Source organism: Meleagris gallopavo, chromosome 15, assembly GCF_000146605.3.
Source record: "Meleagris gallopavo isolate NT-WF06-2002-E0010 breed Aviagen turkey brand Nicholas breeding stock chromosome 15, Turkey_5.1, whole genome shotgun sequence".
NCBI classification, from domain to species: Eukaryota; Metazoa; Chordata; class Aves; order Galliformes; family Phasianidae; genus Meleagris; species Meleagris gallopavo.
This window is the reverse complement of record NC_015025.2, coordinates 2,414,942-2,438,545: the sequence shown is the minus strand read 5'-3', so window position 1 is coordinate 2,438,545 and position 23,604 is coordinate 2,414,942. Positions and strand designations below refer to the sequence as shown.

The window sequence follows — 23,604 nt, the reverse complement described above, 5'->3', positions numbered from 1 at the left end:
TTCCAGTCTTATGTCAGCTACACTATCAAATAATTTTCATGTATATGGACTGATTACAGACCTCAGCGTTCAGTGAATTTTCATTTAAGCTTCTCCCAAGATGAATATTATTTCTCATGGAGTTAGCTTATAGGAATCGTGTCTGAAAGCTTTGTCATCCCTCCGTGACCCAAGTGGGCAATCCTGAGAGGCGTACTTATTTGTTTTAGATTCTTGTTCTTTTACCCTTGGTATTGCTGTTCTGGCAGAAGCAATAACTACCATAACCTCCTGCAGAGATGAGAGCTCACCTGAGAGGATCCCTGGGGTGCCTGGGGAGCACCAGTGGCTCCCAGACATTTCTTGTGCGTCTCTTGTTGGCCGCTGCTGAACAGGCAGGGGACTTTTTGGGTGGGCATCCCTGAAGGTGAAACCATTGCCACGGTTCAGCAGGCTTAAAGAGCAGATGGTTCATCAGTTTGAGAGTGATGGTGTAGAACCCCATTATCTTTAGGCTGTCTCTGCCTTTGTACCCTCAGGACTGGCTGGGCATGGCAGTGTGCCGTGCTCACACAGCTGTCCTGGGCTGGGAACTCGGGAGGTGTGGCTGGCACCAGTGTGGATGTTTGCACATCTCTTGGCCTCATGTCACGTCGATGTGCCCACTGAATGCTGAGCAGATAACTTGGGGTCCTGGAGATGAAACAGGACATCCTTCTGCTGCCGAATGGTTGTTTGCAATGAAAACGCCTGAAGGCATTTCTGGGAGCCTGAAACCCTTATCTGCCAGTTCAGAGGTAAAAATCCCAGGAAGCTGCTCTAGTGTGCTGGGAAGGGGATTTTAGCCCTTGTTTCCTTGCTGAAACTGCTGAGATCCTGTGCTTTGCTCTGGCTCCTGGAGCCCTTTAGGTGAGTAGAAAGCCCTGGGGAGGGTGGGAGATCATAGGGGAGCTCACACCTCCCTGCCCAAAGCCATGCTTCCATTGCTTTGGCAGTGCAGCCGAAGGCAGAGACCGGATCCTGCAGCCCTGCATGGTCTGTATTGGCGCTCAGGGGCTTCCGACGTGTGCGAGGTCCTTTGTGTGAAAGTATTTGCAGGATCAGGTTGCTGCAGTGTAAGTGCCTTTGAGGTCTTTGCTGCGTTATAGATTTTCTTCTGATGTCTCCCATGCAAATATTTAACCTGTCTGGTTCCTGAGAGCTCTGAGTGCTGGCGTGTGCTGCTCTGAGAGGGTCGGATCATCTCTGCAGTCTTTGCTTTCTTCACATGCTCTCTGCAGGCCTGAAGGGATGCCATGGGATGTAGTACTGTGCTGATGCCCCCACGGGTTTATTTGCCTGAGATCTTGTCCTTCTTGACCGAGCAAGTGATTGTGGTCTTTGCAAATCTGGGTGCCTGCAAGTGTTCAGAAATACCTGGAGTGTGGGTCTTGGAGCCTCCGTTACCCCACCTTGCAGTGACCAGGCACCATTTGGAGGAATATACAAATGAGAAAACAGAAATTACAGATGCAGCATAGATTACCTCGCTTGTCAACAGCCTGCAGGCCTTGTTAGACCCTGCAGACTTTACATAATTTTGGCGTTATTCCCTCTTACTACGTCATGAATATAAAGTGGAGACAGGGTCATTCTCTCCGATGTTGTGGTCACATAAAGGATTCTCTTATTTTTTTGCTTGGGGGCAGGCAGCATTTTGAACAAGCTTCAACTATTTGAAGCGGGGATGTGCAGAAGAGCCTGCCCTTGGCTGGGGTTCTCCCTGCAAGCACAGCCCTTCAAGAGTGAGTCTTACTCTCTCAGAGGAAGAACAGGTCTGCTGTGCTCACAGCCAGAGCTTCTGCAGTAACATCTGTGTGTCATCCAGTCCTTCTGCACCTTCATTGCATTTCTCCTTCACTGCTGCTTTGCACCTGGCTGTTGGAGTTTGTAATAAATATCATTAAGACCTTACACTTTTCAGGTATGTTTTTCTTCTATCCTTGTGCTTTTCTGGCTCCCATCCTCGTGCTTCCAGGAAATATTTCAAAGATAATTTGGCGTATTTTCTGCCACCTTCACATATCTTCCTGGCTTTGTGTTTTTTTAGCTGGAAGATAGCTTTTCAACATACGTGTGTAATCCTTTTCACCTAGACATGTGAGGAATTCCAGTCTCTTCCAGTAGGAGTTTTCAGGAAGGTTTAGGTTAAATGGGCCAATACAGCAAAATCATGTAGCAGAAGATCTTACCCTCTAAAAACATCTTTTTTCTTTCTCTCTCTTTCTCTTTTTTTTCTGGAAAATGTATCAGACTATCTAGCTGTCAAAGAATTTAAACAATAATAGCTGATCTGAAGGCTGGAGCGCAGACCTTTTGAAAATAAAGATTGTAATCTCTCTGCAGAGCACCTGGGGATGGATGGGGCTGGAGGTGCTGTGTGCTGGGGGAGGCTCTCTGCCACTGAGGGCCCACGTAAAGTTCCCGTGTGTTTTTCAGGGCTGGGATTCACCCTGACTCATTTTAGTTGTCTGGGTGTGATATTCCACATCACTGTTTGGGCTCTTGAGAGAATTCGGGGTGCAAATCATAGATGCCTGGTTTAAACAGGAGAATCTGTAGGGTGGAAACTAGCTGGGTTATGAACCAAGGCCTGACTGATCTCTCTAGTGGGGAAGGAGGAGAAGGAACCCTAAAAATAAGAACATGTTCTCAGCATCTTACGACTCAGCTTTTCCAGAAGTGGGTACCTCTGGGCTGCCTTAGCCCATGCTTCAGCAGCCAGGATTGCAGCAGGGAGCAGACAGCATCTGCTGAGCCTCTGCTCCCTCTTCCTGGACATCAGGGGCTGCTGAGCAGGGCCGTGTGGGTGCCTGTATGTCTGTCAGTGATGCTGTAGATGTTTGTCCATCGCTGCTGCTTGGTGCAAGCAGTGGCACTCTGCTGGGGGGGGAAGGGGTGCCGGCGTAACCTCTGCCGCCCATGGGGAAGGTGAGTTCCATTTAGCTCTAAACTATAATGTTCTTTTATTAGATCTTTAAACTTTATTTAAATTCTTTATTTAAAAAGGGGGAGGAAGGTATCATATTTTAATTAGCAGCGGTGTCAAAGGAGACCTAGATTAATTATTTGAAATCACTCCATCCAGATGGTTTTAATTTTCACAGCAGGGAACCGGCATCTTTTTAAGGTGATATTTTTCAAATTAAAATCAGCTTGGATATTACTCATACTGGCTGCAGTGTGAGGGGTAGGGGGAAGGCAAGGCGTGTGCCCTGTGTTTGTTCATCTGAGCCGGGCACACGCGGTGTCAGCCCGCGTTGGCTGTGTGTGGGTTGCTGGCCATCTGGGAAATGGGAAATGGAGCATTTTATTGACCTTTACTTCTCCTTTGGCTGGATGAAGCCCGTATCTGATATTCGGGGTTGTTCTTAGCAGTTCTAGTAGCAGCGCTGAGGCTTGGATGGATGGATGGGGTTGCCTTGCGGCTTAGATGTGGCGTTCCCAGAATGGGGGGTAGCAGAAGGTGGGCAGGCAGTGTGGGTGAACTTGTGTCCTGTTCGTGCCTGAATGCAAGCTGCCGAGCCCTAGCTGGTGTTTGGAAGCCCTGTTTATGTCACTGGGTGGATTTGATGTGGAGATCTGCAGGCAGCTCCTTGTAGCTCTGGGTATTGACCATAGTTCTTGGCCAGTGCTTGGCAACTCATGTCTGGTTCCTTAGAGGAACCTTCAGGCTGCTGCTTTCCCCTCTCACACTGACTGAATTTCTGTCCCTTCCTGATAGAATCACCGAGGTTGGAAAAGACCTCCAAGATCATCCAGTCCAACCATCACCAACGACCAATATTTCCCCACTAAACCATGTCTCTTAGTACAAGACAACCTTTCACAGTTACTTTTTTAGAGATAGTCATACTCCTGACTATTCCCTGATCCATTCCTATGGCACTGCATCTGAGCAGGCTCCCTGAGCAATTTGAAGCGATGACCTTCTCCAAGGTGCACACCATTTAGCTCATCTGTGGCATGCTCTGCCATCCTAGATTTGTTCATCTTTATATCCCTACAATGATGGAATATTTCTGGCCTTGTGCCCTTCCTGCCTGAAGTGTGGGTGAGCACTGGTTTGATTCTACCTGGGCATGTGCTGAGACAAAGCATGCAGCATGCAGCTGCTGTTGGCAGTCAGGTATCCATCCTCCAACCACGGCACCTGCTTGAAAGACATAGATAAATGTCCTTATTTACGTGTTTGCAAGCTGTGTACAGGTATAATACAGGCATTATCCTACTTGCTGTCAGAAAGAGGTACAGAAATATATTCTTTAAATATCCCCTGTGATAAAGATTTAATGAATATATCTACATAAATGTAAACAGTAACTGGCAAACCCTGAACTTGCATGTGTGACTGGGCTGCAAAGGGAGAACTCCATTTAGGGCCCTCGTGAGTTAAAGGTGTGTGATATTTGCAGTGCTGCAGAAGCCAAAAGCTGACTTTACAAGTGGGAAAAATATTAATGTGTTTAAATGAAACAAACTCCTATTTCTATCCCCATGGTAAATCCTTAACGGTGAACATATTTGCTCTTAGAGGATTTTAAAGTTTGAAATATGAATGCCAAAAAGAATGTGACTTTTTGCAGCGCAGATCAAACATTCTTCAGAGTTTGGCAGAAGCTGTGTTTCTACGCTAAGACTCAGTTCTTACAAACGTGAGAATTTCCAGAGCAGGAGCGTGGATTTGCACTTGCTGACACTTACACATTCTTGCATTGTGTTTCCACCATGTCTACTTTCTCCCCTGCATATCAGAGATGGAGCTGAACCAAAATGTCCAGTCTGCATGTTCCTGCCTCTCCAGGGAAATTCTTGGAATCTGAACCTCGAGCATGACTGGAATTTGAGTTTAGATCAGAGTCAGAATGGAACGCTGAATTTGAGCGTGTGTAGGTTTTAGTGATGGTGATAGCATGCTGTACATCTGTGTGACAGCTTGACCGGCTTCTGCAAATCAAATTGCATCAGGGCAGGTGGTATATACAGATGAAGCAGAAATCTAGCCCCTGCCATGGCTCCTGGAAATGCTGCAACGCAGTATTTGGCCTTAATAAGACATGCAAAACACAATGACATTGGCCACGTTTCTCCCAGCTGGGCCTGGAATTGCAGGCTCTGCAGAGCTGTATTGCCACAAAGCAATCAGTGACCTCCTGGAAAGACGTTTTGACACTCTCAGGGCCCAGAACACAAACAGCACTGAACTTCTCCCCCAATAGCTGTCATGAGCACCAAGAGCCTGTGTCTGGGGTGCCTCTGTGATGTGTTTGGGGGCTGCTGACTGTGGGGAAAGGAATCTCATTCTGTTTGTGTTAATCTTGTATCTTCCATGAGAAAGAAATCCGTTTTCTTACTCTTGCAGTGTGGAGGGCTGCTTCTAGCATCACATTCCTGATGGGGTAGCAGGGACATATAGAGTATGGTTGTGTGTGCCTGTTCTGTGCTAAAGAGGCATTAAATCTGAAGCGTCCGACATGGAGACGTGTCAGGTTGGCACTTCTAACCGAGTCTGAAGCTCAGCCCGTGGGTGGTTATGAGGGTTGTTCCCTTGTAGAGCATCCAAGTGTGGTGTGGTTCAAGTGGAGGCAACGGGACAACACACTGGTGAGCTTTGCACACACTGACTTAACATGACCACGCTGGTAAATGCTTTTTTTTCTTCTTCCTTTACAAGCCCAGCTTCTAGTGGAAACAGACACTTTTGGCAGTCAAGTCCGGATCAAAGGGAAGGAGACAGACTTCTACCTTTGCATGAACAGGAAAGGCAAGCTAGTGGGGAAGGTAAGTGTTTCCTACTGATTCTTTTTTAACATGAGTGTTACCTTTAGCAGCCTCCTCAAAGCTGCAACGATGTGTACAAGCATTGCCTGTCAGCCTCAAATGAAAAGCAGGACTGAGCAAATGTGGCATTTAAGGGCGGTCTGTCCCTTCACCAGGCCTCCCCCATGTCCTTAAAACCAGCTCTGCAGCCATCCACTGGGATTCTGCGGTGATGTTTTGGATGCATATGGGTTGACACTTTACAGTTGGGTAAATTGAGAAAAGATGTCAGTTCTGTATTACAGCGTTACAGAATGTGGTTCCATATAACTTCATGACGTGATTGAATCCTGTCTGACTTTGGAGTGATATTAGAAAAAGGGAAAGCAAGAGTATGGTAGGAAGGTTAGCAACTGGTTTCAATGTTGAGGCAGGTTATAGCATGGCAAAGCTAATACCGAAATCAGATCATCTTATTGGGACAAGGCCTCATGGTTCTAGCATTGCAGGAATATTTTATTACATTGGATCCCTGCACAATGGAAGCATGTTAGAAATTACAGCATATTTACCCATGTAGCTTAACTTCTTTGCTGAAGTCACATTTTCGTGCATTAACTTGTTTTTGTAGCTTAGGCAGTTCTTCTGAACTACTTGCGAGGCTGGCAGCTTGCTAACGGGGCAGGAGGTGCTTCAAAGCTAAGACATGGCCAAACACCCCCAAAAGGTCCCTCCTCCACTGCTGCACTGTGCGCTGCCAGGAATTAAAATCTGGCATCTCCGTGGCTGTGAAAAAGGGAAGCTGAGTTTCGTTTTGAGTCAACAAAGGCAGAACAGTGAAAGCCACACTCCCAAACAGAAACCAGAAACCAATTGCTCTGATGAAACATTATTTACATTTGTGGTCCCAAGAGTGACACTTGTGGGACAAGTGCCTTCCCCCAGAGGATCGTTTCTGCCACTTTTATTTTCCTCAGAGCACTACAGATGCTTCTTGAGAGGCTGAGCCCAGGTCTTTCAGTGGCATCCTGCCTAACCCACTGGAGATCTGCTTTTGCAATGCAGGGAGCATCCAGGACGCTGTGGATACTTGGAAATAGGATGTGCTGCAGGAGGATTGGACCAAAGCAGCCATTTCTCTCTGCTTCCTGCATCTCTGCAGTGTAGCTCCCTGCTCTGAATGAGACACCATTGCTCGACCTTGTTCCAGTGATAGGACATGGGGAATGATTTTAAACTAAGACAGAGGATTAAGTTGATTATACAGAGAGTGGTGACACACTGGAACAGGTTGTCCAAAGAGGTTGTGGATGCCCCATCCCTGGAGACATTCAGGGCCAGGCTGGATGTGGCTCTCGGCAGCCTGGTCTGGTGGTTGGTGACCCTGCACATAGCAGGGGGTTGAAACTAGATGAGCATTGTGGTCCTTTTCAACCCAGTCCATTCTATGACCTTGGACAAAGAAATTTGTTTTTTAACTGGATGTGGATGTATTGGGATGCATGCAGATGCTTTTGAAAATTGCACTGAACATAAACCTGGGCATTAATTTCTTTACGCCTTAGTTTTCTGTGGTAATACCATTTTTCCCTTGTCTTACAAGTGTTATAAGGATAAATATGTTATTACCTTTGATGTGCTGATAGCACAATAATGGAGACCTTAAAGCATCCTAGTTATACGGAGATAAAGTAAGCATGAAATCTTACTGTTTTCTGTAACAGACTTTACCCCAGCGTGGGTCAGTGTTGGTACACATTGCCACCCACATCCTTTCCTGGTATGTGCTGAGTGTCCAGAAGCATCCTGGCAGACTCGGAGGCTGTTTTTCACAATGTATAGTATATTTTGGCAACCTCAGTTGCCCACTGGGCAAGAAGGCAGGACATTTCTTTAGCTTGTCACCTTTCATGCAGCGTAAAGCTTTTGTTTTTTTCTCGATGTGCTTTTTATAACGCGAAGTTGGCAAACAGTCTGTTATTAAAAAAAAAAAATCTATTCTTGTAAATACGCCATCTGAGCCTTCCCACCCGAGACTGCTGACAAGTTCATAAAGCAGCCGACCTGAGCAGGAGGGGGTACTGAGCATTGCGCTTGGAAGGAAAATGTTCCAGACGCATTGCCCGTATTAACAGCTTCTCATGAGCAAAAAAGAAAATAATAGCATGTCTTCTTGATACCAAAGAGTGTGGTTTTAATTAGTATCGTAGTTTCAGCTTTTTGCAGCAGGAGTTTGGGGGAATGCTTTTTAAACCGAATGCTCTAAACAGCGAGTAAACCCCAAGGATAACACCAGATAAAAGTTACGCCTCGGCTTATACAAATATTTAAGTTCAGTCTGGGGGTGGAGGAGAATGAAACCCATAAACTGATTGTTTCACCGTTGCCCTGCTATGTTCATTTGGCAGCAGAGGAGCCCTGGGATGAAATTGGTTCTTTTTCTCTGCTCATTTCCTATTGCCTTACACTGCATAATCCCTGGCAATACCAGCATATGCCATCTGGCTTTGTTCTCCTTCGCAGTCAGCATTTTTTGGATCCCCCCCACTTGAAAACCTGCTTTGAATTTAGTCCTTTTTGTTTTCCATAATCACCTACAAAGGGCATTACAGATGGGAGCAGGTTGTTGTTGTTCTCAGATGGAACTTGTGACAAATGTGAGCCAGCCTCGCTCCCCACCTGATTGCATTGTGGACAAACAGATTCATCCATCAGATTTAGAAGTGTAGCCTTTGGCTTTTTTATTTACTTATGGGCACCCATGCCAGCTTTTCTGAGGTGGAGGCCATCTGATGGAGTTTTCTTAAGAGCCACAAACGTGTCGTCTTGCTCATTCGTTACCACACGTGTGTTCACAGCCACTGTTGGCCAAAGGGCTTGGAGGTGATGAGGGCAGGCTTTGGATGGTATTTATTGTCATGGCATGCGATGTCTGAGGCTGCTGGTGTTCCTACACACTGCCTGTGAAACCTGGAGTGGGGCAGGGGTGTGCAGGGAGGGACTTTTCTGTTAAAGGTGACCTGTGCCAGGGGAGGACAAATTGGATTGTGTTTCTCACTTGATTCTTGGGGTTATAAAGGGCTGAGAAAGATTCCTTTAATTTATGACTGTACTTTTTTTTTTAAAACCTGTGGGTCTTTGCTGTCTCTATTTTAGCACGTGTAGAAATACTAGCTTCTTTTGCACGTGTGAGTTTGTAGCAAAAGGCATACAGGGACTTCTCATTTGGATAGAGGAACTCAAGAGTTGTGATAATTCAGTGTTGGAAAGAAGAGTTAATGGCCTTTGTGGAGGAGCTCGGAGTTTCTAGCTGTCATTCTCTTGGTGAGCCCTTCTCTGTTTTTTCTTTCTGCCTCAGCTTCTGTTACCTCATGCATTAAAGATAATAATGTCATTAAGGTGGGACTCGATGCTTTTCAGAACTAAGTCTTTTAAAGCAAGAATTAGCAGACCAGGATGTGAGCAGGTGGCCCTTAATTAGCTTGGCCACCTCTAACTGCTTTAGCTGTGCTGCCCTTAGAGCAGATTGGTGCTATCTAGAATTGCACATCTTTGCAGAGATTTCCTTTCCCTGTTCCTTCCCAGTCCTCTCATCAGAGAGTGTTGAAAGGTCAGGGGTCTGTTTGAAGCTCAAAGTGGATCCGTCGGCGCAGGTGCAAGGTTACCAAAGCCCTGCCTCTTCCTTTAGCTGCTGCCCTGATTTCCTCTTGTAACAGACTTTGGGGATGTGTTTTCTGGAAGGTGGCAGAGCAGATCCTGAGTTATTGCAGGAGGCAGTACCATGTGACAGTGCTTACTCTGAAGGATATCTGAGAATGTAGCCCCAAATGGCCCAAATTCACCTCAGGTACCATCTGATCCCATAGGGAGAGCTGGCAGGGAATTTCCTCTGGTTCTCTCAGTGTGGAATCACACTATGTGGTCTGCATGGGCATTGCTCTCTCAATTATAAAGGAAGGGAAGGAAGTAGGCCTGGTTTTCTGGTGACCAAGGCTGGGGGAGGACGAACCTTGGCTTGCTGCAGGGCAGGAATGCAGGAAGAGAGGCAGAACGTGGTAAGGGAGCCGTGTTTGTCAGAGCGGTGTGTAGAAATGGTGACGGTAATGACTGGAAGGAATCCAAAAGATTTGAGAAGAATGGGGAAAGAGCTAAGCATGTCTTAGATTTGATCCAGAAATTTCTTCAGAAGATGCTCCAAGCAATCCCACTGATGTTCTTCCATGGTTTACCTTAGCTGGGCTCTGTCTTTTCCAGATCCAACAGCAATATTGTTCCTTGCTCTTTGTTGGTTACGTTTTGAGAGCAGCTCCGTGTCTCAGTGCTTTGAGCCACTTGGTGAACTCTCCCAGGAAGGAGAAGCAGGTGGTGGGTGCTGGAGCTCACGGGGGGACGGGCCCTGAGTGCAGAGCCATAGGGACAGCACGCTCACTTGTCAGCTGGCTGCTGCCCTTCCACGTCACGCAGCCATCATCCAGCTACTGCAGGTCCTTGTTTTGGGGCAGGATGTGGTTATGGAGAAAATGCCAGAAATAGGCCCAGGGGTAGACAAAAGAGGGGCTTTCACAAATATCCTTCCCTGCCAGTTCATTCTGATGAAGCGAAAGTGGAGGGTGGTTGTGAAAAGCATGAGAAAACCTACTGCTTTTTTTCCTAGATTACTGCAATGACTGAGTCTTTCTGGTTGGTGGTTTCCTCAACCCAACACTCAGATAGAAAAGCACCCTGCGTGCCAGATTTGAAAACAGATGGGAGCAGGAATCCTGCTTGTTTGGATCCTTAGCTCTGTGCTCAGGCTTGGCTCTTCCCACTGCCCTCCACAAAGCCTTGGCATTCAGAGCAGTGGGGCTACTGCCTGTGTGAGGAGTGGTTCTGGCTCCAGGTTCTGGTTCCGTTTTATGACCATAGGGAGAAGACGTTTAGAGCTCTGCAGAAGGTGAAAACCATGGACTTGTGTCCCCAGAAGCCTCTCCTCATTTATACCACTTCAGTGCCTGCAAAGAATTCAAGCCAGAGTTTATGGGATACTATAAAATGGGCAGTTTCCCACTCAAACCGCATGCTGACATACACCGTCTCTGTTTGGGTTTTCTTTAAAAATCTTCAGTGACCCCATATACGAACATTCTCAGAAAATCATTATAAATACTTACACATTACTTTTGAAAGAGCAATTTAATGAGTTTGTTTTTGTTTCTGCTTTCCCTCTGTTTAATATGATCAGTGGGAAAGACCTGTTCATGGAAAGGCAGGAACTCCCTGGCTGCTCAGGGTGACTGGAGCACTGCTTCAGCTTGCAGACAGCTAACTCGGGTGCTTTTGGGGACAAGCCTGCTGTTGCTGTGTCCGTAGCCCTGAAACCCTGCTGACATTCACAGAGCACAGAGGATCACCGCTGAGCTTCTTCCCTCAAAGCCCTGTCCAGCTCCTCTCAGCCTTAAAGAAAGCAGTGCCAGGTGATGTGGCTGTGCCAGGAGCTGGAGGTGATGCAGCTCTGCTGGCTGCACTGGTACTGCTCCCACCATAAGCTGTATCAGAAGTGTAAGATCTTCTCTGGTGTGACAACTGCTTTCCAAGCCAATGTATTTCTTAACATTACCAGAAAGTTGCTTATACCATATGGCAAGACTCTCTATTTTTGCAGGACAACAAACAAATTGTTGCTAGATGCCAGACTGCTCTGGCAGAGCTTTATCACTGATGCCTGCCAGCAGTAGCCTTTAGGGGATAGTAATGATTCGGGGTTGTTTACATTGCAGCTTTAAAATAGGGGTTTTCTTGAAGCATGTGTGTGTTTAGTCAGGAAAGTTGGCTAAAAAAGCTCTGACAGCATCAAAGAGTGAAGGCGCTTGTTAGGGCCTATGCGTGCAGACTTGGCCCTTTGTAGTACCCCAACCCTATTGGAAAAGGAGCGTTGTCTTACAGGAGCTTGGGGTGGTTCACTGGGAGCCAGCCTGCGTAGGACAGGAGTCTTACCTGGGTGGGGACACTGGGTGGATTACTGTGTCTGGATCAACATTCTTCATTTTGGAACAGGGCATTTCTGTAAAGCCGGGATCTGCACAGCCCGGGAACAAGGACAGGCAGGGAAGGGAGCAGAGCCTGCTTGGTGCCTTGCCTGAGGATGCTCTGCATAAGGCTGGGCTGTGGCTCTCGCAGTGCTGTCCCAATAGCCCTGAGCACTGTGAAGGCAAGCTCAGCAGGCTGGAGCTGTGGGGCACCCAGCCACCTGCTTTTAGGTTTCCTATAGGCAGGGGCTTTAGTTTGGAAGTCTAATGCTGTAGATGAGGTGTTTGCACTCCTCAGCGTGCATGTCCAAACCCTGCATTTTGGACTTGGGGCAGCACTGTGCGTTTTGCACAGTTTTGATGCCTATCCAGGATTTTTCACAGAGTTGCACAGCATTCAGGTTGCTTGACAGAAGGGCTCGTAAAACCTAATGATTTCTGGGACCAAATGCTGAACTTGCATCAAAAACAAAACCAGAAATAGAGGAGTGTTGGGTTTAACAGCACGTGTTTTGTGGATCTCTTTGTGACATGTTCAGTCATAAACTATCCTGACTTGGCCTTTCACTTGAGAACCAAACTTGATGTGTCTTTTGCTGGATCTCACTCCAGTCTCATTTTGGACTGCAGTCTGGTTCTCCACGTAGGGTGGAATCAGTTCTTTTTAAAAATGAACTGTTCCCAGGCTTGTGCTGCCCTTTGAGTTTGTTTTAGTTTTAGTCATCTAAATAAACACCCCAGTGGAACCTGGAACCAAACAACCTCCAGCAACTCAGAATATGGACCTGACCCGAAAGCAACCTCAAGTGCCCCAAAACCTCAACTCAACACTCTAGGACTACAAAGGCCTAAAACTGATGAGATGACAAAGCCAGTTTTCTTTCAGCTGGGTGAGTGATTAGTCTTCTGCATTCGCCTAATCAGACTTTTTTTTCCCTGCAACCAATGGAAAAAAATCTTGATTTTTAGTACTGAAAACTTAAAAGCTGACATTCTTGTAAAATTAAAAACAGAAGTGGAAGCTGAAATCACCCTCCTCTGTTCTCAGCCCCCAAATGTCATGAGGCTTTTGGTAATACTGCAGCCTTTCTCAGCCGCTTGTTTTCCATTGCTGGGCAAGCAGAAGCATTGCATCCAAACTTCTGTGTGTGCCGATGGTATTTGCATCTGTAACTCACTTGTAATTTCACATCTCTACGGTGCTGGACAGAAGTGCTTTGCGTAAAGGGGTTCGTAGTCATCATGGCAGGGATGCTGTTAGACAATTTCAGGCTGTGTGGACACACAATGATTGTTCTGTCGTGTTATTTGTCTAGGTTTAATGTGTAAAAACCTGGCCAGACCCCATCATGCACCTTCCCTAATAGGCTGTGAAGATTCCTCCTGTCTGTAGGAGGGTTGGCATGGGTACGTTGTGTTTGCATACCTGGCACACAGGAACCACACTGGGACAACTCTTGTCCTTGAGCAGCATGGCTTGGGACAGCCAACTGATGCTGAGTGCTACCTGGCATTTCCAGGAATCCCTGCTGAGAATGGCACAGCCGTGTAATGATTCCCAAAAGCCATTTATAGTTGAGCCCAGTGAAACTACTTTCCAGTGTTTATTGTGCTGAGGCTGCCTTGGCACAAAAGCAAATGGACGTAGATGCTCAGTGGTTCCTTCAAAGTGGTCGGGGTTTGTACCTGGACCTTTGCAGCATTTCTGTTTGCTGTTAGCAATGGGCCTTGTCCTGGGTCTGTGCTTTTGGCAGTTTGTTTACAGCAGCACACTACTTAAAAGTTTCTCTGGAGGTGGAAAAGAGGGGGGAAAATGACGTGAATGTGGGGAATGAATTTTGTGGAAGGAGTTTAGATGTTCTGGGACGTTGTGGAACAGCAAGCGGCAGCTCTTGGTTTTGTGGGGAGAGCAGAGGTCATTTTGAAGCTCCATGTATTCAGAAGAGGGAGAGAGCTTTTATGGCTGCTGATGAATATTGAACAGCTGTGGAGGTTGGGGAGGTGGGAGAGTCTGCAGGGAGGATGGGGACGGATGGGAGATTCTGGAGGTGTCCACCAGAGGTTGAGAAGATGGAAGAAGCTTGCTTATATGGAGAAGACTCTTTTATTTCATGAATGATGAAAAACTGCATCAATTCTTAACAGTCTGGCCTGGAGCTGTGTTTGTACATGCATGCTTGGATGCTTATGCTCTGAAGGCTGTTTGAGCCAGGAGGCTTTCGTGTCCGTAGCACTGCACGGAGGGAGCTTTGTGTCTTCCCTTTGCTGCCTGGTCATCAGAGATTTCGAAGCTCTGGGTGCTGAGTGTACGTTTTTACCTGCATGATCTGATAGATTTAGGTCATAGATTACAAAATCTGTGAGGTTTTGAAGTACATTTAAACATGTGCAATGCTGCCGGGATTGGATTCAAGCTTAGCTGCTTTATCAGGCAGCGCATTTGTATTTTTTGGTTATATATCTAGCATCTTAGAAGATGCTAGTGTGAATATTTAAGGTCTGTGCTAAGTCCTTCTGTGTTAACTTCAGGTAATGCATTCTCTACGCACCTCTGCTGCATGCCAACCCTCCCAGGCTAGCCGAGAACAGGAGGTTTAGCTTCAGCCAAACTGAGGTTAGAGGAGCACCGTGACATTTGCTGTGTCCTGCAAGCAGACCTGCCCTGGATGGCACTGGGACGTCTGGGATGGGGCTGGTGCTCAGTTCATCACTGCACAGGTCAGGCCATGTGGTCAGGGGCCCTCGGAGTCACCTTCCAAGCATGTGTCTACATCTCTGGTTAACTGAGCCTTCTCAATACAGCCAACTACTTTAAATCAAGTGTTTGTTCAAAAACAAAACAGAAGGTTGGGTCCCTTTTGGCAGCCACTCTTCTTTTTGTTTGAAAAATATGTTTTTTCATGACACTGGTTTTATGCTAAGGAGTCCCATTCGTGTGTCTGGTCACCTGAGAGCCATGTAGTAAGTTTCCAGTTTTCTTGTGATTCCTTTTTAGCAAACTTCAGTTTTCCTTTGGGTGTTCATGAGGACCATCAGTTCTCTTTCCGAGAGTGAAGCTTTGCAAAGTCAGGGTTTGCATTGCAGAGCAGGCTTGCAAGCTTGGCTTCTGAAGCTTCTTATCCTGTGGCTGAAAGCTGTATATCCCCTCCCAGGGAAGAAATGCCATCTTCTTGAAAGCTGCGTGATAATTTAATTTAATCCTTTTTGTGTTCAAGGAGCAAGTGTCACCATAAAGCTGCTAACATCCTGTCCCTGGAGTTTCTTGATGATTGCAGCTGTGTGTCACATTGGAGTATTGCAGTTCCCTAGGGTTAAACATTAATTACAATTATTGAGAGGGGATGATCATCCCTGAGCCCTGCTCTTGCCTCATTCACCCTCTTTGGGTGGAGAGGGCATGCTGCGTGCGTCTGGTGCAGATGCTTGCATCAAATTGAATTTGTTTGCTTACAGAAAAGTGTTAGTTATTACTTATAGAAAGGGATTATGTTTTCCCAAAGAAGGACAAGCCTTTAAAGCCCTGCATTTGTTGTTTACAAAAGGAGACGTGTCATTTGCGGGCTGGAGCAATTCTCGATGATTTATGGGTAGCACTTGATTTGATCATGGGCTTCTCTTTTTTCTCAGTTATATAAGTTGATGTGGAGAGAACTAAGGCCATCCTGCAGATAATCAATGACCATCCTTGGTCCTAAACTCCACTGATTTAAGCTGGCCTTGGGGAAATTGATATCACTAACAGAATGTCAGCTGATGGAGACTGTGCTCGTGTGAAATGATAACTTAAAGAGTCAATGCGTATGTTTGTTTAATAAATACAAATGTAGGGTCTACCAGGTTTGCTACAAGGTCAGCAATGTTCTGGTCCTGTGTTCTTGCTCCAGTTATTGTCTAGACACTGTTTTAAAGTGTTTAAAAGTTTTTCTGTAGTGTCCCGGGTCCCTACCTAGTGAATGTAAGCCTACACAAAATATACTGCTGCTTTTAGATACCTTTTGTAAGCTCTGAACTAAACCACAGGGTCTCAGTGGAGATTGAAAATGACTGCTGAGGCTGGGAAAGCAGAGCAAAGCCCAGCAGTGTATCTAACCAAACAAATCTTTGTAGGGATGGGTAGCAATACCTTCCCAGGCTGTCCTTCAGTTAGCAACGAGAAGCAGAAATTCAGCTGGATCAGCTAGGTGTAGGGAATGGTGGGTACCACAGATCTGCTCAGATGTCATGTCTGAATTGTGCCTGTGGTTTCAGGTCTCCTGCAGCAGTTGTTTCCTGAAGTACTGACTTAAATGATTTTCTCTTAAATTTTCATAAAGTTCATTTAAAAAGTGATCAATGTCTCTCATTGTTACTAGTAAGTACACATAGTTCTCTGAGATGCAGTTAGGAATTTCTATTAATGTGCAACTTTCCAGATGAAGCCATCCCAATTTGCTCCAGTCGTGAATATGTGCCTTCCTGCTGTGCTGATAGCAATATATTTGCTGGTATATTTGCAGCAGTTGGGAGGCATGTCCTGATACAGCCATGATGTTGCTTGGTTCACCCCTGCAAAGCCTGCAGCTCCCACCCCACAAGTGCAAGACTGTGCCCATGTTTGCGTGCTTTCTGGAATGCCTGGTGCCTATAGACAGGTGTGTGCAAAAATGGCTGTACTGGTGTAATGGGCTCTACTAGCTTCTGAAGGCTGAAGTACCTTCTCTTCGGAGAATCTCCACTGCATAGATTTTGCATCACTTCCCCTGCTTTCTGAATGCACTTAGATGTCCTGTGTACATAATTAACCTCTCTGCTGCTCTGGCAGACACTTTTATTGAACTGCCCATCATGGCTCCTAAGTATTTTCCTCGGAGAATTGGGCAAGTTCAGAGGGCAGAGAGCTGGAGGAAGCGTGCACGAGGCTGAGTAACTCTTGGCAGTTATAGATGCAGCTTCCCTGATTTACAGCCTGGGCTGGGAGCAAGAATGTGCATCTGGGTCAAGAGGTGTCTCTGTGGTCAGCAGGCCTGGCCATAAATCCTGGGTGCTGAGCATCAGGATGCATATGACAGATCTGTCCTGATAATGCCTATAAAGTGCACGAGCGTGGCTGGGCCTAGCTTTCAGTGGCCTCAGCACTCAGATTGGCTGTGGTTGTGTAGGGATGGTTTCCCCTACAGCACTGATGGAGCCATGTATGCCTGCTGCTGCACCTGCCTCGCTTGTCCCACTCCCTGACCTACCTTTAGAAGGTGTGTGTGGACATAGAGGGGTGGGAGTGCTAAAAGCTGCTATTTCAGCATGGCCCTGCCTTACCTTCCTCCGCTCAGGCTTTTCCAATTCACGCCAAGTGAGTCTGGAGGCTCTGAGTGTTACACATCTGTTTGGCTTGGAGCTGGGCTGGTGCAAAAGCACCAAAGTAACGTGCTTCCTGAGATCACACACTGCTATGTTCCTGCTGTGTGCACAGCTCTGGTGTCTTACAGGGGGTATCAGGGATGCTGGGTGCCTTTGGTCCTCACCTGGGGATGGCTCTTTGTGTCTCCTTGGGACTGCTGAGCCACACATCTCCTGGAAACTTAAGCATTGCATGCTGTCACTGCTCTGAAATGTAGAAAACAAAGGGCAGGATTTCTTCTGTAGAGTGCAGTGTGTGAATATAACAGTGCCAGCATTAGAGGGAAATTCTCAGCAGTCCTTTGAAATAATTGTTGTGCTCCGCGGGGGCACCTCTCACCTGGGGGTGGTGTGAGAACCCAGCACGGCGCTTGGGAAGTGCCTGGCTGTGTGCAGAGGAGGAGGGAGGGATGCAGAAAGGGCCCTTTTTCAGGGTTTTTCCTGGCAGAATGCTGGGTGCATAGACCATTTGGAAACCTTAGGCAGGGGGGTTATCCCGATCTCAATTGTAAGGCTGAGTCTTGCCCAGCAGGCACTCCTGGGCCATACTAGAGTTGCTCCACACGGTTTGTTGTTTGTTCCTAACCGCAGCCCATCACCGTGCATTTGGTCACCGCAGCCTTATCCAAGAGCTCCTGATGTCAGCGTGGCTTGGAGGGGAGGGGAAGTGCTTGAACATAAGCTTAGCTAACAGCAGCTTAACACAGCATTACTGGCGGGGCTTAATTTGTGCCCTGATCTTTGCAAACAGAGAAACCTTTCAGCTGTGGAGGCATCTCTCCCCGTGCAGCATCGTTATCCACGCCGTTTGTGCGAGCTTATTGTTGCTCTAAAAGCCGAGGAAGTTTGGATTTGCCGGTGCCCACTGAGCAAGATTTGTGAAGCATAAATGAGAAAACCTGTGCTGGCCTCCCTTTCCCATAAAAAGCTGCTCAGGTGGCTTAGTGCTGTGGGCTAATGGGGAGGAGGAGGAGGAGGTGGCTGTGCACCTGCTAGTGCTTTGGCTGGGGCTAGTGGCAGAGCTGCCACGAGGTCCCCCCAGCAGCAAGCTGTTAGTGGCAGCGGTGCCACAACAACAAAGGGCCCTTTGATCCTTTCCATTTGGAGAACTTAAAACGAGAAAGCAAAACTACAATAAGGCCAAGTTGGGTCATAAAAAGGAAAGCGGGGAGGAGCACCAAAGCGTGCCGGAGTGTAATTGCAGAAGCAGCAAATGCTTTGGCACTTAATTCTGCTTTAGTGTCAGTTCGGCGTTTCTGTTTAATACTGGAGAGACCGTCGCCAAATGCTCTGCACAAACAATCCAGTGCTCCTCAGTAGGTTTGTGGTACGTGGAGAGACCCTGGCTCGAGGGCACCTTCCTGAGCTCTGCTGCCTTCCGCTGCCCATGGGCTGCAAGTCCAGGCTTTGTGAGCAGTTCCATGGCAGAGATGTCCCTTCCTGGCTCTGGGGTGACTGCTGCTGCTCAATCTCTGTGTGGTACAGGGGTTACAGTTGCTGCAGCTTTCTGCTTCGATGCTGGCGATGCCCCCATACATCCCAAGATCACAGCAGTCAGTCACCGCCGTGCTCTGCTGAAGCCTCTGCTGCCCTGCCTGCCTTGCTGCCCTTCCGCTCACTTCTTTGCAGGCCTGGGTGATGCTTGAGAGCTGTCTGCAGAAGGTGGATTTCAGGTTGGGTATTTTATAGGTTTATCACAAGGCTGGCTAACAGCTGCCGTATCTAACAGCTATTAGGGATGAATTTAAAACAAAAAAGAAAAGCTTTGGATGGTTTCTCTAGCAACAGTGGAGGTCTCAGGAAAGCCATTTCTCTTCTCTTTCCAGTGCTGACTGTGGGTGTTGGTGCCAGACTGAGATTCTGTCCCACAGCCCTTCCTGCTGCACTCGTGGCCAGCTCCTGGAGGCAGTGGGCAGCAGGCAGACCTGCTGGCTGAGAGCAGGGAAGGGCTGCTGCACACCACTCTGCTTTCAGAGCCAAAAGAAGGAAAACATCATAAGCTGTTATGCAGTATTGGGCTTTTCTCTTTAAAACTTAATTTACTTGCCTAATTGCCTGCAGCCTCAGCTCCCTCCAGCTGCAGAGGTGGATGGGACAGAGCGCTGAGCTCCCGCTGCTGAGCACACACTGCTGTTGACTGGGAGGTGTTTGGTGACTGTGGATGCGCTCCTTGTGAAGGCAAAGCTTTTATTTGTGCCACCAAAAGCTGACACTCCCAGGATGTGCTGGACCAGCTTAGCCTGCTTCTGCTTTCCTCAGCCCCTGTCCTGTGCCCATGGGCCGTAGAACAGGAGCATCCTGTGTCCTCTCAGGACAGGGTCCCAGCCAGAGGTTTGCAGATGGGCTTCCTCTCCCTGTGTTTTCCCTGTGTGCATTGCATCCCTTGTGCCAGCTGTGCTTCTTGGGGCTGCCAGGGCAGCAGGGCTGTGAGCCATCCCGCAGCACTCAGCAGCTCCTGCCCGGCTCCCAGCCCCTCTTCTGTTCATCTTAAGGAAGCAGTTCAAACCAGAAAGTTCTGAGTTTTGAAGGCTGATTGCTCTATGAGATGCATCCTGACTGCTGAGTATGCATGAGATGCACCTGGCAGCATCTCAACCATATTGGTGGCAGATGTGTCATCAGGGCTCCAGAGAAGGGCAGGCAGTCTGCTTTTTACCTAGTATCTTCACCTGAAAGCCCCTGGTGCTTGGCAAAAGCCATCTCCCTTTTCCATCCATCTCTGCAGTGCAGAACAGAGGGGGTAGGGAGACAGAACCCAGAGAGCGAGCGTTGTGCTGCCGTTTGAGCAGGGACGTGGTGAAATGATGGGCACCTGATGAAAACAAGGTGACGAGAAATACTGAGAGCCCTTGTAAATTGTTTCTTGCCCCAACTGTGGGGCCAGCTCTCCATGGTGTAGGTAACATGTGTGAGTGATTTATGTACTATTGGGGATTATAACAGATGCTGTAAAATCGTCTTGTAAGTATCTGAAAATCATTTGTCTGTCTCAGGCGTGCCGTAGCACATACAGGAATGCTCTGTTTGGGGAAGAGCGAGCTCCTTATCCTCATTTATCTTGAAGTACTTGTAAATGTTGCTGTAATTTCATGTTATCAAATCATTTAGCTCTTCCTCTTCCAAAACGAAATTATTTTATCTCATGCACTTTGTTTACTTCAAATTAGCCCTGAGGTTGGCCTCGAGTTGCACCTTGTTATTCCTACACCTCCCGTCTCTGTCTTAGGCACTGCTGGCAAATTTGAAGGTATAAGTAAATACTTTTTTGTTATGAATAGAATAACTTCCCCCTCCCACACACACATTTTCTTTTAATTCCAGTCTTCGTTTTCCATGAGAAACTGACATTGCAGTGCAAGCGGAAACCTCCCAAATTGCATGAAAACGCCTCAGTTCTCCTAGCAACAAGGTCAGGGCCCAACGCCAGGGCCTTTCTGTGAGCGCGGGGAAACGGCCGCTCCAATTACCTGCTGCCCTGCAGTACAGATTCGGTCGCTTCATCAGCACCTGGGCTTGGGTGGATTTGAAAGCCAGCCATGGTATTGTTTAAAAGTTCTCCATTCATTGGTGAAAGGTTTGTAGTGGGCTGAGCCCTGAGAAACCCGGGGCTGGTTTTATGGCTTCGCATTGAAACCTGGTGGAACCCTGTGGTGTCAACTGATTTCCTCTTCCCCGCTCATGTGGCTTTGATCAAACCCAGGACTCGGAGAATGACCCCCCCAGGACCTGAAACCCTGCGCTTCGCCCACCTCTGCCATTCATTAAAGCGTTTTCAGGCTTTGCATTGTGGATGATAAAATTCGGACCTTTGTGCCTGGCGTGGGGTGAAGCTTGCCAGTTGTATGGCCGAGCTCAGCCCCGTCGGGGTGTGCAGCCCAGGTCAGCTGTTTGCGCAGAAGGAAGCCATCCAGCTCCTTCTCTCACCCCATTCTGCCTAGTACTGCCCTGCTCTGTTGTGTGCTCTTAATGAGGCCGACATGTGGTAACGAAGCCCTTTCAGCAGGATGGTGCTTTAATGGCTTTCGGGTTGCTGTACCCCAGGCTGTGGCAGTGCCTGTTGGGAACAGCCCCAGCATCCAGCCCCACTGCAGCCCAGTGGGCTCCTCATCCCAGTGACCTGCAGCTGTGGTGCTGTGCTGCTCAACACTGCCTCGGTGTCCCCGCAGATGTGATGGAGACATGGCCAAAGGAGCTGATACTGCTGTGTTTGTGCAGGAGGGAGAGAGTTTGTTAGCCAGCATGGGCTTGCAGTTCTCAAAAACCCGAATATGACTTCACTGGGGAGCTGGATTGGACTGATGCCATGCTGGAAATCTTTCCTTTGGCTGTGCTAAGCGTTAGATCAAGTCCTGTCAGAAACACTGTAGCGTGTTGGTCACTGTCCAGAGCCTGTGAAACACCAAGGGCTGAGATGGCATCCAGGGCTGGATGAACCTATAGCTACTTGTTGTCTTCTGATGCCCAAACCCATGTGCTGCTCAGTGCTCTCGGTGCAGCACCACTAAATCAACAGTTAAAGGACAAAATGTATTTTCAGACATGTGATTATAGATGAAAAGAATTTCCTCTATGCTGAGTGACTCAAATGCGCTACTGGGTGACACTGCAACTCCCCACAGTGCTGCAGGTGCTGTAGAGTTTGGAGTCCTGAAAGCACCCTGAGATCAATGCATGGTCTCACTCAGCACCCAGGCTTGGCTCTGGCTGAGCCAAACCCTTCTTGCTGGAGACTGAGACCAGTGAGTGCTTTGAGTCTGGGTGCTGTCACATTGGCTGTGCAGTGGTGGGGAGGTGGCTTACACTGTGCTGTGTCTGAGCATCTTGGCGAGACAGGCAGGATGCTCAGGGAACAGGAGGTCTGACCTCCAGTTCTACATCTAACCCTGGTTTCCTCTGCAAAGAGGAGAGCCATTTAAGGATGTGCTCTCCTCAGCCAGTTCCCTGAGCTTTGATTGACTGCTCTTAGGCTGAGATGGATAGGGGAAGGCTGATACCCCCCTCTCCACCAGAAATGAAACCCTCTTCCACATCCTGGAAGAGCAGAGGTGTATACATGCATATGTATGTGTATGTATATATGTGCGTCATCTTATATATCATCCCCTTTGGCAGTGGACTTAGTCCCCAAGCTATACTGGCTTGGGAGGCACATGGGATGCTGACCCATCCTGGAGGAATGGGGACTGCCCTCCATGCTGCTGCACTGCCAGGGCGGGCTTCCACCTAACCCTGGCCTGCAGCAGCAAGCAGATGGGGTGCTGGGGGTCCAAGTGGGGTTGGGAACACAGACGTGCCTGTGGCCCTAGCCATTCTCCTGTCTTGCCCTGGGAGCTCCAGGCATGGTTTATCTGCTCGCTGCCATGCCTGGGATGCTGCAGGAGCACCCAGTACCATCAGGTATTTTTGAAAATATTGAAAATGTATGAAAAGCGGGCAGTAGAAGTAGAAAGAGTGTCATTTGGCCTATGCGAAGTTCTCTTTTTTCCTGATAAGCATGAGGTTTCCTTGGAACAAGTTCAGTTTGTCCTCCTTTCTAATGGAAAACGCAAAGCAAGGTGTCCTGCGTTGCTTGCAGGTGAAGGAACTGGATGGGACACACTGCTGTCTGTGAAAAATCTCTCTGCCCTTGGATAGGAGTGCTCAAAAAGATGGTGAACCGATGTTGGTTATGTTTTGGTTTTTCTAAATCATTTCTGTTTCAGCTGGTGGTTTGTTACTGCTCCTGTTAGCGACGTTTGAACCAAAACCAGGGTTCAGATGACTTTATTTATGCCAGATTGGGTTATGGTCACTCAGCTTGCATTTGGATAACGATTGCTTTTTTTGTTTGTTTGTTTTTTGTTTTTTTTTTCCTTTTTCAGCCTGATGGCACCAGCAAGGAGTGCGTCTTCATTGAGAAAGTCCTAGAAAACAACTACACGGCGCTGATGTCAGCAAAATATTCAGGCTGGTATGTTGGATTCACCAAAAAAGGGAGGCCACGGAAAGGGCCCAAGACCCGGGAGAACCAGCAAGATGTACATTTTATGAAGAGGTACCCAAAGGGGCAAGTGGAGATACAGAAACCTTTCAAGTACACAACAGTCACCAAGAGGACTAAGAGAATACGACCCACCAACCCCAGTTAAAAGTAGACGAAACAGTGTCACAATAATAAACCACAAAAAAAAAAAAAAAAAAAAAACTGCACCAGAGGAATATTTTTACATTAAAAATAAGGAAGAAGCTCTATTTTTGTACATTGTGTTTAAAAAAAAAAATAAAAATAAAAAAAATTAATAAAAGACTAGATGGCAAACGCTGGGGAAAAGCTGTTAGGGATTTATTGTGACTTGAAAAATGAAATGAACTGCTCTATTTAAATTGACTTCTTGTTGTTGATGACACACAGGTGCTTATTTCTCTTTTTGGAAAGGACAACTTTTCAAGCATATCCCCAGAGGAAAAA

General features: G+C 47.4%; 1 protein-coding gene across 1 annotated transcript in view; it reads left to right on the top strand.

The window, feature by feature from the left end:
* Positions 1-23,334, top strand: part of FGF18 (fibroblast growth factor 18) — a 49,431-nt gene extending 26,097 nt beyond the window's left edge. The window contains exons 3-4 of the mRNA XM_010718873.3: positions 5,693-5,799; positions 23,018-23,334. Coding sequence (XP_010717175.2) covers positions 5,693-5,799; positions 23,018-23,284 — 374 coding nt within the window. The 3' untranslated portion in view covers positions 23,285-23,334. The remainder of the gene's footprint in view (positions 1-5,692; positions 5,800-23,017) is intronic.
* The last annotated feature ends 270 nt before the right edge of the window (positions 23,335-23,604 follow it).